General features: G+C 42.4%; 1 protein-coding gene across 1 annotated transcript in view; it reads left to right on the top strand.

The window, feature by feature from the left end:
• The window catches only part of LOC134536603 (transforming growth factor-beta-induced protein ig-h3-like), a 134,637-nt gene that overhangs the window by 54,531 nt on the left and 67,134 nt on the right, over nucleotides 1-12,972 (top strand). The window contains exon 3 of the mRNA XM_063376378.1: nucleotides 124-205. Within this exon, the coding sequence (XP_063232448.1) occupies nucleotides 124-205 (82 nt within the window). The remainder of the gene's footprint in view (nucleotides 1-123; nucleotides 206-12,972) is intronic.

The following is a 12,972-nucleotide window of genomic DNA, read 5'->3' as shown; positions in this document are numbered from 1 at the left end:
CGGAGTACGGGGGTGTGGCGGAGTACGGGAGTGTGGCGGAGTACGGGAGTGTGGCGGAGTACGGGAGTGTGGCGGAGTACGGGAGTGTGGCGGAGTACGGGAGTGTGCTTGTCTTGTGCGCAGACAACCGGCCGGCGCTGCTGCCTGGCGGCCTCTTCAACCTCTTCAACTTCGGCATGCGCGGCAGCGAGCCCTGGTGGAAGGGGTGAGTACTGCGGCCCTCAGTGTGCATGCAGGAACTCATTCAACAACAAGGAGTTTGGACTGTTACATTATTCTAGGCATGCATCACTGCAATTGGGAATTGTTATAGCAGGTGTTGTAACAGCTTACCTTGAATAACCAATATAACGTACAGCCTACACCCATCAAAGCAAATAGAGTCGCAGGTCAGTGCTTTAACTAACGCCCGAATTTTCTTTGGAACTCAGCGAAGCCTAGAACTCAGCGAATGTTTCGGTATTTATAAGGAACCTAATATTAGTCACTAATTAGTCGTTAAATTTTCTAAGAAAAAAGTTGGCAACCTTGATTATTCGTGTAGTCGTTTTTTGCTGGAAATATTAACTATGTATATTTAAGATCACATATTTTACAATACAAAAATACAAAACACTTATGTTAATCTTTTGTTTCAAAAAATAAAAGACAGCGTAACCACAAAGTATGAGTGTTGAAAATCATAACAGCAATTTCATTTGCAAAAAAAAATACACATGTGCACACGTCTGCACATGTGCACATGGCAGACATGCTTATTTCAATGCTACCAAGATAATTCATCATTGCCAAAAATTATTCCTTATTATAATATCTTGCATTTATCCTCAAAACGCCACTCCGTTAATACAGCATTCCATAGATTCTGAGCTAATAATGTTAAAATTATTTTTGTAATGTAAGTTATATTTAAGGAAATTCAATGTTTTCTTTGTATTTAAATCTTAATTTTTGATGTTGGCATTTCTTAAACGCACAGCTATTTTAGTTGCCATGTTTCGCCTGTTCAGTTGCGCCCCATGCCTGTGAGTGTGTGTAGGAGGGGGGGGGGGGGGGGGGGGAGGAGACTGGCAGTATAATCTAGAGGTCGGTTGTTACAGCAATTTTCGGTATCTGTTCCAACCTGATACTGATACAGTAATGTACCTAGTTACAAGTCTCTGATACTTCTGTATCAGACGGTCCCAGGAAGCAACAAAGCTCCGCGTACGCAGACCGTGCGACCGGAAGGAGAATCTGATACATTATTTATCACGCCCGGTAATTCTCTACCGCTGTTACTCTCATGCACGCCTGATACAGCCAGTATCATCAATCAGTTCAACATTCACTGCAGTTCGTCCTGGCCGTGTATCACCATGTACATTGTTGCGGGCTGTCATGCTTTGTAGTTAGTATCTTTATAGTGAAATAAGGAATGGATAAGTGCACGAAAAAGACTTCATTTGTGTGGAATTTTTTACGGAAAATAATGAGTTTGCTAATTGTAATTTGTGTAAACAAAAACTGAGTTATAAATCATCATCGATTAATCTGAAGAAACATTTGAAACGTAAACATTGATATAGTATGCTCACTAATGTACGTATCTGTTTTTTTTTAATTTTTAATTTTTTATAAAATCGTAATCTTTTAATGTATGAAAACACTAGTTACTAATTGTTTTCGGAAAAAAAAGTCCTAATGTTGATTACATCTGTTATTAGTGTCAACTGAGAATTTATTTGCATTTTCATAGCTGTTAGGTGCACAAATATAAATATTATATCTTGTATTAATGTACTTTTTAATATTAAAATTTCATTAGTTTTATTATTGAACGAGTCTGTGCACGCACTGCGCTCTGAGCGTACTTTGATGTGGGACAATAACCAAACGACTCGTAACAATTTCGCTTTGCGCCTCTCCTTCAACGCATTCCCCTGCGCTTCCTCCCCTACATTATTTCCCTTCTTTATCCCTTATTCGTCGTTCCTGCTCCCTCCCCTTTCACAAGCTCCGCCCAAGTGACCGTCATCTGCGATCGGGTTCTGCGTACATTGGCCGTGGTGTTCCAGGCGAATTCTGAACTGATACTAAAGTATCTGATACTTTTCAAGTGTACTCGTTTGCCGTTCCTGATACAGGTGCGTATCAGTGCCAAAGTATCAGGTTGATGCTTTTCGACCCACCTCTAGTATAATCTACTCCCCTGTCCGAGTCACGTCTTGGTCTCGACGCTGACCGCGCGCTTCTCGCGGCAGCCGAGAGATGGCGCGCCGCCCGCCTCCTTGCACAGGAACAAGCTGTTTGCACTCACTTGATAGGGCATGCGCATTGCAGTGAACTGTGTGTACAGATACTGAACACTCCCTGTGTTCATGATTGGAGCGCAGTTATTTGGACACGCCCCTCTGGGGCCCAGCTGGGAGAGAAGTAAGCGAATCAGGCGGTGCTAATTAACAAGGATAAAAAATTTTCTCGCTAAGAAATCAACCAATGGGGATGCAAACATGGTTTGAGCACACCTCTGACATTGAATTCTATACCCTGAAGACAGACGAATCCGCGAAATTTCCGGGTCTCTAGTTGTGTGTTATAACATGGCTGAGTGTTTCTAGAATCAATGAAGAGTAATGAAAACTAGAAAATATCAAACTTTTTTCTTTATGTCTGGAAATTTTCACACGCCTGTAGTTCCCGGCCTGTCTGCAAAGGAAGAAGGTACACTATACTGGCAATTCTCATTTAATTCAGCAGTTCCTACCAATCTGTAATACTATGTAATAAGTATAACGGAATTTTTTTTTTACTATATTTATTGTGTGGAGGGGGAACGGTTGTGTTAATGGGCTCTGTCGTGGAGAAATCCTGCTTTCCCGAACACATCATGTAATTAATTGTTTGAGTAATGTTAAATTGAGCTTTTATAAGATTTTTTCTCGAGCTGTACTTCTTGCTCGCTGCAAATCCCTCGATTACTGGAGCAAGTGGTACATTTTCGTAACACGCAAAGCTTCAAGCATACATGAAAACGATTTAAAATGGGGGGGGGGGGGGTTACGTAATTTTGTTTAGGTCCGTCCTACGATGACACGGAAACGGAGACGATCTCACGGAACAGAGTCTCTACGATAGCGCGCAGACGTAGACAGACCCGTACAGAATAGTTCGGCAATGCCGAGCTCTTCCGTCTACGTTGTTCCTTGCGACCAATAGATGCCGAGTATTTGACTGCGTTAGTAGTCCTGTTTATAGGTTAAAATTTGTTTCAAATACAAGCTACAGTAGTATATAAACGGGCATCCGTGCCCAGGAGCTAGGGCGAGAGGCCTGGTGCCGGTCCGCCATCTTTGATGACCTTGAAGATGACCTTGACCATGACATTGACTTTAAAAATTGGCCAAAATGACCAAAAAAGAGTCAAAATTCACCAAAATTCGCCAAAATTTCAAGTTGTAGGAAACAAATTTCGCCAAAAATATATATAAATATGATTTAAAAGATTCTATTTTCGAGGGAAGAAAAACCGTGTAAACTTCAAAATACGAAATTGAAAATACCTAAAAGATTTTTGCATTTAAAAAAAAAACGAAAATTACTCAAGTGGCTTAAATTCCTCGTCGTTTAACCACCCTAAGCCGCCCAGGTCATGTCCGCCATCTTGTCTGCTGGAGACCATCATTTCGAATTGTGATGCCATCGTTGCAATAATCGCTACGCCGCACCTTGAAAATCCGTATTTATTTTTGAATAAATAGGAAATAAATTAAAAATTAATAAGTAAATCTTTTATAGAATGTGATACCGCCATTTTGAAATAATATCAGGTCCGCCATCCTAAAAATGTCACTCAATGTCTGTCAACCTGAAGCACACGGAGAAACCCAACAAAATATTTTCACGAATATTCAAGAGCACATGGAGAACATAAAAGAAAAAATCAGAAGTATGCGGAGAAAACCAACAGAAGTCTTAGAAACCCAGCTCCGTGAATGGTCCATTTAGACAATTATATACCTTGCTTTACAATGTGCTAATCATATTATATTAAATATGTAAAAATACATCTAAATGTATTCACTGGCCGCAAACAAGCAGCGCCCTAATGCGGGATGCAGCGGTCGAGGTTATAAACAGTCGACATTGGAGACGTGTGTTGCTGCGAAGGAACCTGGTGACCTCGTGGTTTCAGCTTCCAGGACTGTTCTGTCGTCGGCATGCGGAAGGTCAGTAATGGAAGAGTCGTGTTTCACAATCTGTTTACTGCGTGAATCCACGCCCTACGCCGCATTCCTGGAAGCCTAGCTCGGAACAGTCGCTCGGGGGCCTTGTATTCCTTCCTCTCGCAATGGCAGCGCACTTCCCGATACCCCGATACCCCGATACCCAGACATAGTTCCTGGCATTCTGGCATGGGTGTGAAGCCCTTCACTGAAGCTGATACTAAATCGGTACTGTGAATCGGGAATGATAAACGGAATTATGCCTCCCCCCCCCCCCCCCCCCCAAATCAACCCCCGAGGAATCATCATTGAGATTTTCGCCGCTTGTTTTTAGTATAATTTTTAATGTATAAAATCATACATGATACTTTACCGTATTCTGTTAACATTTTTGCGACCTACCCAAAAAGAGAACCAACTTATGTCAAGAGGCAATAATATTTTCGACTTCATGACATAAGTAGTAAGTATATTTTATTTTGGTGTCAAGTTTTTATTGTTTTATTATAATGTTAAAATATTTCAAAGCGAATATGACCCTTTGTTTTTGTGCATAAGTTATATGTGTAGTATCTTTTTTACTGTCATTTTAGATAGAAACTCTTCCTACCTTACTCATTTCTTTCCCTGAAAGTTCTAATGTGAACAATTACATTCTTGATCATTGAATATTATAGAAATATTGTTAAGTGTTATGGCCAGTGAAACGACCAAATCACTCTTCCTCGCCACCGACATCTGTAAATTACGTTTTCCTCTCACCGTGTATTCGAGGCATACGTCCTCTAGGATAGTCGCTGAAGGGCCATTCGCTTACTTCTTCCAAAAACACTGGGCAAATAATGTTGAAGGGCTCTGACGACATAGAAAACCATCACTAGCTTAGCCATGTTTGTTTGGCAAGCAGGATGGCTCAAGTTTCCCTCATTTTATCTAGGACGGTTTCTCATTTTTTGGGTTGATAATTGATGGAATCAGCCAATCAGAATCGTTCTCAGCGGAAACGAAAATAGCCAAAGTTCCAGTCTGAAAGAATCTTTAAAATGGCGAAGGACACGTGGGGTCAGTGGTAACGAGGCTATGAAGGTTCGTATGGATGTCGTCTGTAAACTAATTTATTTGAAGAAAAAACGAAAGGTGAATGTTAACGCTCGAAGCGAATAAAGTAGAAAAACAAACAACTACAAACTCTTTGCAGGTATTTCCTTGCCATGTTCGCTACAATGATGAAGCTCCGGTGTGAACCTCCATTTTGTCGTTTATTAATTATCGCCGAGAACACTGCATCAGCAAAGCTCGGTGGCATGTTCCATTACAGCACAATTGCGCACTCGCATACTTGTACACTTGCCTGTGTCTACGCTTGTGTACTTGCACACTCGTACACACGTTTCCATATTTGTGTACCCTACGAATTCCCTATTCGTAGGGGCATGCAGATTTCGCGAAAAGATTTCGAGACTAGATGAAGGTTAAAACACTATAGCATCGTCTGTGTTTTTTGATTGGGCGAGTTTCTTTTAGGTACATGTCGATTGTTAGATCACCAGTTACAGTGATTCAGTGCGGAAGCAAACGCGTCCTGAGTGGCTCGGTCAAATAAGGCAACGACTTGTCTCGCAGACGGCCACCAATCACAAGGAAGAAACCACAGGTGCGGATGTATACCTTGTTTCAGTCTAATAAGTGCTCAGATCTTTTCGCGAAAAATGCCTGCCCTTACCTATTCGTCCACCAGTGAAGTTTCACTTCTAACGCGCTTGGCAGACACGCAAGTGGTTCCAAGCCGTGGGGTTGGTGATGCCTTCATGAGCCACCGCAGTTGTGTTGCCCGTTGCCTGCGCGCAGACGTGACACGGCCCCTGCTCGAGCCGCCATTGTTCCCGGCCGTGTGGCGGCGAGACAAGGACAGCGCTACCACACAGGCACGAAGCGCGTGCCTTGCCGTGGCCACACACTCGGCGCTCCCGAGAACACAACAACGTCCCAGCAGTCCACTCTCAGTTGTCATTCTCACCAGCAATTGGAAATAATAAAGCAAACAGTGTGTCCAAAGTGTTCACCTCCCCCCATCCTTCCTTCCCAAAACGAATTTCTGCGTAATCTCATGAGCACACACAAATCTTGTCCTACACTATAAATGTTTTGTGAATAGTACAGAAATATTTATTTAAAGTTACAGATTTTGTAAATTTGTACATTTACCGAATATAACTGCGTCACTACAAAATAATGTTCGCAGTATTACTGGGTTCGGGCTTCTGCCATTGGGCCAAAGTTTTGCCCGAATGACCGAGCCAGTGATAACTAGTGGCAGGCATATTTCGCGAAGAAATCTGCATCCCTATTAGACTGAAACAAGCTATACCCGCACCACCGGTTTCTTCCTTGTGATTGGCGGCCGTCTGCGAGACAAGTCGTTGCCTTATTTAACCGAGCCACTCAGGACGCGTTTGCTTCCGCACTGAATCACTGTGACTGGTGTAACAATCGACATGTTCCCAATTGCGAAACACAGACGATGCTACAGTGTTTTAAGTTCGAGCTAGTCTCGGAACCTTTTAGCGAAATATGCATGCCCCCAGTGATAACCCTACAACAAAAGACAGTAGCGGAACACGCACCTCCCAGTTGACAGCCTCGCCAGTCAGTAGCCGATGTCACAGTTGGTATAGGATTGTTGAGGCCATCCTGGAGGCATTGAACCCGCGAGGACCCCAGGCTCCGCTGTTAGCAGTCACAGGCAATGTACGGACTTCCCAACGAGGAACTCTCCGTGCTGCCAGAAACTCTATAGACTATAGTTCTGTGCTTCGTTCTAAACAAGTTAAAAAGGGGCGAGGAAGGAAGAAGAGAACTAACTTTGTTGAAGATTCAACATATTTTTTAACATTTTGTTTATTTCACTCTCAAAAACGAGACAACTGTCAGTGCGTGCTCAAATTAAGCGAGCCCTGAGCATCTGTGAATTCAAGAAGATCCACGATGGTTTTTAACTAGTATGAAATGAGAATACAAGGGAGGGGGGGGGGAGAAAGGAAAGGGGGAGGGGGCGAAGCTGTGCCCCCTTTTTTCCCAAAGTAGAATAAATAATGTCCTTCCTTGTATTATTTATTATCCAGTGTATCCACATAAATCTGTAATTAAATTTCCTTGACTTCCCAATGTCAAAATTCCAAATTTTCCTGCCTTTTTTTAATTATCTATAATTCAATTTTATGAAATAAATAAAATACAGCCTCTACAACCGCCATAGCAGGCATAGTTTCAAACAGAATTTTGCACACAGCAGTTTATTTTATAGTTTGTATGACTATGCACTAAAACACCATCTGAAAAAAAATGCTTTCACAGTCTGAGAGATGACAGACCGTAACATGAAAGCTCCCCACCTCCTTTGTTTTCGAATTAATATCACTGGGGAATATTCATTACCTTTCAGGATTTGACCAATTCCAACGTCCCCGACTTTTCCCTGATTTTCCCTGACGTTCCAGCACGTGGACACCATCGACCCTCCTTATCCCTGAAGGAGTTTGAACTCCGAAACATTACCCCCTCCGCTCTGACCTGGGGACTCCCATGACCAGTACTCTTGGCAAGGCCGGCCTAGCAGTGGTCCGTGCGCCAGCAAGCCGAGCGATTCACATACTTTCCAAATACTTTTCCGGTTTGATGCGACCAACAGGCTATAAAGCTATATTGTGGTGAAAATGTCTCTTGTAAAGGTAGATTAGATTGACGATCATGACATTTAAGGTCTTCCAAATCATTAAACGCTTCTTTTTTCGTCTCTGACACCTATTTATTATTATATTTACAGTTTTACCATGCGTAGTTGATAACACTTCTATGTCTCGATCAATTTTTTTTTATTGAACACCATACTTTAAAATGTGTTCATACGTAAGTTAAATACATACCATTCAATGTAAGCAGCTAAACAATCAAGCGAACTTCAAAACCTTCAGAGATAGTATGATCTCATCCGCGCGTCCGTCGGGCTCTGTGACGGGCGGATTGGCTTGAGGCTTGAGGCTTGAGGCTTGAGGCTTGAGGTCGCGTGGTTGACGCATGGAGGGATCGTCGCGAGTTGAGCCAAGCCGCGGCCGCACAGGGCGCTGTGCTCGCCACGCTAGTCTAGTACAGCCACTGGCCACAGCGAGCCGTGTTCGCCATGCGTCACCGGGTCTTTGCTTCTCGGCTTCGCCGACTTCACGCATGCGCAGATAGTGGAACCAAACGTCTGTTTTCACGCGGAATTTGTTTGTACTTCTGCGTTTGCTTTCAACGTAGTTTTTTTTTTCCTTCTCAGTATTTTGCTTTAAATAGTCTTGCAGACGGAAAAGTTTATTCAAGAACTGCAAAAATATCCATATTCATTTGTTTTATTTTAACGTTTACATGCTGTGAGAGCAAGCAGAATATTATCGTCGGAATCATCACTCGAATCTCACGGCATGCTTCTCTCCGACATTTGCGGCTATGCAGGTTTTTTCCCCCCTTTCAGATATAAAGTATTTCAACATAGTGTTTTGATTGTTTCGTATTTCAAAATTTGTAATCTTAAAAAAAATTTGTGGTGAAATTACCCAGCAACAAACGACCACCAAAATAAAATAAAAAATCATGGTCGCCAAAATTTACTTTTGAGACGTTAAAGAATTTTAGGTCGTTGGGTTGCCTATACATAAATGGCGCACGGTTCGGGGAAGCCTTCTTTTCACAGACGAGAGAGCCAAAACCCGAAGTTCCCCGAAGTTCATGCTTTCTTTTTCCGTATCTTTAATGTAACTATCCTAACCAAATCAACCGTCCACAATGTTTTAAAATATTTATAATGTAGCTAACCTAACCTAATTGACCATTAGTATCCTTTTATCAACACCGCCATATTTATTTACAGTGAACAAAAAAAACCGAAGATGCACGATCGGGCGTTTGGCTCTCTCGTCTGTGAAACGATGGCTTCCCCACGGTTCGTCGATCCCCCAAGACAATAAGAGCGTGGCGACTCCTCTGACTTCCTTGCCGTGCGGGACGACCGCCCGCCGCGGGGGTGTGTGGGGGGGGGAAGGACTGGGGCTGACGGTCGCGGTAACGGTGCCGCGGAGAGGGACCGAGATAGGGAGAGAGGGAGAGAGGGAGAGAGGGAGAGAGGGAGAGAGGGAGAGAGGGAGAGAGGGAGAGAGTACCGCTACGTCGTGACCCGGCCCGCGCCCTCTCCCGGGGCGAAGCCTCTCTCCGCAAACTGCGCGGTTCGCAGGCTTTCACGGCCACCGCCTGGAGTAGCCTGACCCCGCGGGGAAGGTGATTGTCCCCTGAGGTGTCGGAGACATGATCCAACACACAGCCTCTCCGCACCAAGTGGCAATCCTCTGCCTCCACGTGGGCACCGCTGCTGGGGGCGAATGGTGGCCTCAAACTCTGGTCATAGCATCGCCTTAACTGAAGAGGACAATGCTGGGCGTAACCCTGCCGCAGTGCAGCCTCAATTGCATGTGTGGGACCAGCAATGGTGGATTGGCTGAATCTGCGGGCAACAGCAGATGCCTTAATCGGCTGTAAATCTGCCGTGCCGAGGTACGGCAGCTCGGAGGGTAGTCCGAGGAGACGAGGACATCCAGTGAAGTGAACCAAATATTGTAATAGGATAATATGGGAAACAGACAAAAAAAATTCGAGACATGTTGTTCAGCGAACCTGGCGGCGTGGACTGAACCTACGCTTTGGAAACGGCGGTAAAAGGCATTGAAGTGTGTTTGGTGCTATAAGATGATGGTTCTATTTGCGAATAAATAAACACATTATTATGTGAACAGTAATTCATAATGGCCGGAAATATTTGTGCGGTGTTTGGCTGCAAAAATTACAACATTACTAACTGCTCAAAGTCTTTTTTCAGATTTCCAGCGGACGCAACGCAGTAAGTGTTTCGCGTTTCGCGTATTCACAATTTTAACCCCTTTGTTTTATATTTTTGTCTCTTATTATAAAGTAATTATTTATTATAATTCCTTACCATTCTTGTAACATGATTTGTTTACAGCAGTTTCTTTCGGTTTAATTAAGGATTTTTATTTAAAATGCAGTCACATTTTCAGGTGAGATATTAATTTAATGCATACAATTTACTTCCGTTACTAAAACTAGTTGTTCTTGTTTCCTTAAAAATAAAACAGCTGGAAAACCAATTAGATACTACCTACTACTTGTTCAGTTATTTTGATAGATTATATTTTGCACATAATTACATATCTATCTTTGACACATACCTTTAAATAAAGCCTGAGAAGAGTTCTGTATGAATAATAGCATTAAATTTGTTTGAATTTCTAGTTTTGGTAAAAACAGCACTTAATTGTGTAAACATGTTGCCTTTAATATGCACGTAAAATTGAATTACGCGGGGCTTTCTTCAGTCCACGCCGCTAGAATGCGCTGCAGTCTGGTGTCTCGCGCTTCGCCAATGCTAATTGGCCGGAGTTTCCCATATTATCCTATTACAATATTTGAGTGAACTTTGAAGAGTGACGGTCGGTTAGCTGCTGGCGAACGGTCTGCCGAATCGACGCCAAGTTGGTAGTAGTACGGGAAGAATCCATGAAAGATTGAACGGTGTCCCGCTGAGGTTTCCTACAAGGCCCTGGAATCTGATTGGGTAGGACTCGTACTTGGTAGTGGTGCTCCGATCGCTTGGAGCAGGCTCCAAGGGTTCCCTAGCCTGATGCGGTACTAGCCTGGACAGCTAGCAGAAGTTGGATATGCCTCCACCGGACCACGGGTTCACTGGGTCCCAGCGTGATGTGGGAGATCGGGGAAGTTCGCCAGCAGTGCTGATAAAGTCTTAGGGCTCAGGACACAGCCAACTGTCTGGTTAGCTGAGTGGTAGAGGGGCTGCGGCGGTGACCATGCTGGGTTGGTGGCCCCAGCCGCTGGTCATTGCCGAAGCTCTAACACCCTCCCGATCAACAACAGGGAGCGATCCCTAACAGTTCTGTATTGTAAAAGCTCTGGGATGTTTAAACAAGAGAACTGGAATGCTACTCCCACCCTACCCTCCAAGGGCGCATATTGGGAGGGGAACGTGAGAACGCCGGCCGCAAGGTCGGAATACATCTGTCTGAAGTAGCCTGACTTCTGGGTTGTAGCCGTGTCCTTGGCGAATAATTCACCGACGTTTCGGTCGACATTGCAGTCGCCATCACCAGGGAGCAGTTACCATCATCAGGGAGCAGTTACCATCATCAGGGAGCTCCCTGATGATGGCGACTGCAATGTCGATCGAAACGTCGGTGAATTATTCGCCAAGGACACGGCTACAACCCAGAAGCCAAGCTACTTCATCAAGGATTGATGTTTGAATGTAAAGAAAACATTGAAATTTCTTAAACACAATAACATAAATATAACACAATATTTACGAACATTTATGGTTAAGAATTTATGGCATGGTGTATTAACGTAGTGACGTATTGGTCATAATGGCAAAAAAATACTTTGGAATGTATATATTTTCCCCCCAATGTTAAATCATTTTGGTAGCAACAAAGTAAGCATGGCTGCAAAGCAAAATATTGCGTGTGCCTTTATCGTGCGTATTTTTTTTTTTTTGCAATATAAACTGAGGTTATGATTTTCAAAGCCCAAACTTTGTGGCTATGCATGTTTCAATATTTGAAACAAAAAAACTATAAAGCATTTTAACATAGTGTTTTGGTTGATCCATATTAAAAAAATAAATCATCTTAAACGTAATATGGTTAATTTTCCAGCAACAAACGAAAAAAATAATCAAGGTTGCGAGCTTTACTTTCGAAAAGTTAAATTCTTTTAGGCTATTAGGTTGCCTCCAAATCCCGCACAGTTCCTGGATTTCCAAAGAAAATAAGAGCGTTAGTTGTAGCATTGAGTTGTTACTCTTTATCTTCCTTGCTCTGTGGCTTTTCCGTGCGCGGCAGACAGCTCTGCTCTGCGCAACACTTTTCTCACTAGACAGCGTCTACGACGTGCTTTATTTTACACCAAGAATTCCGTCCATACCAACATCAGGATGCCATGCACATTCAGAGCTGAATTATAAATAATTTTTAATAATGAGACTTGAAAATAGAATGTGGTTGTTTTTTCTTTCTTAATATAATTATTTGGACTCGTACAGCATTTTAGTGTTGAGGAAACTACTTCACAATTTTTTTTTTTTAAATATAGGTGCGAATTAATAAATGTTACTTCGTTAGGTTGTATGTAGTCCTTGGTTTTTTACCTCGCGCTGGTTAAAGATCGCAGTGTTTTGCATATTCATGTATAATACGTATATTAAAAATAATAAATAGTGTTACGGATTATTAAAAAAAAACAATAATCGTCGTGGGAAAACAACTGGGTTCGTAAATGGATAGCCCAATTAAAGATTTCTACAGCATTTTAGTGTTGAGGAAACTACTTCACAATTTTTTTTTTTTAAATATAGGTGCGAATCAATAAATGTTACTTCGTTAGGTTGTATGTAGTCCTTGGTTTTTTACCTCGCGCTGGTTAAAGATCGCAGTGTTTTGCATATTCATGTATAATACGTATATTAAAAATAATAAATAGTGTTACGGATTATTAAAAAAAAAACAATAATCGTCGTGGGAAAACAACTGGGTTCGTAAATGGATAGCCCAATTAAAGATTTCACTACACAGTTTTATTGATTGCCAATATCTACGTCACTAACAAATAATCTTCTAAAAATGTCTAATAATCAATTACACTTAAAAAT

The sequence above is a fragment of the Bacillus rossius genome, chromosome 11, assembly GCF_032445375.1.
Source record: "Bacillus rossius redtenbacheri isolate Brsri chromosome 11, Brsri_v3, whole genome shotgun sequence".
NCBI classification, from domain to species: domain Eukaryota; kingdom Metazoa; phylum Arthropoda; class Insecta; order Phasmatodea; family Bacillidae; genus Bacillus; species Bacillus rossius.
Note: the sequence above shows the minus strand (reverse complement) of the source record. Positions and strands in the feature narration are given on the sequence as shown.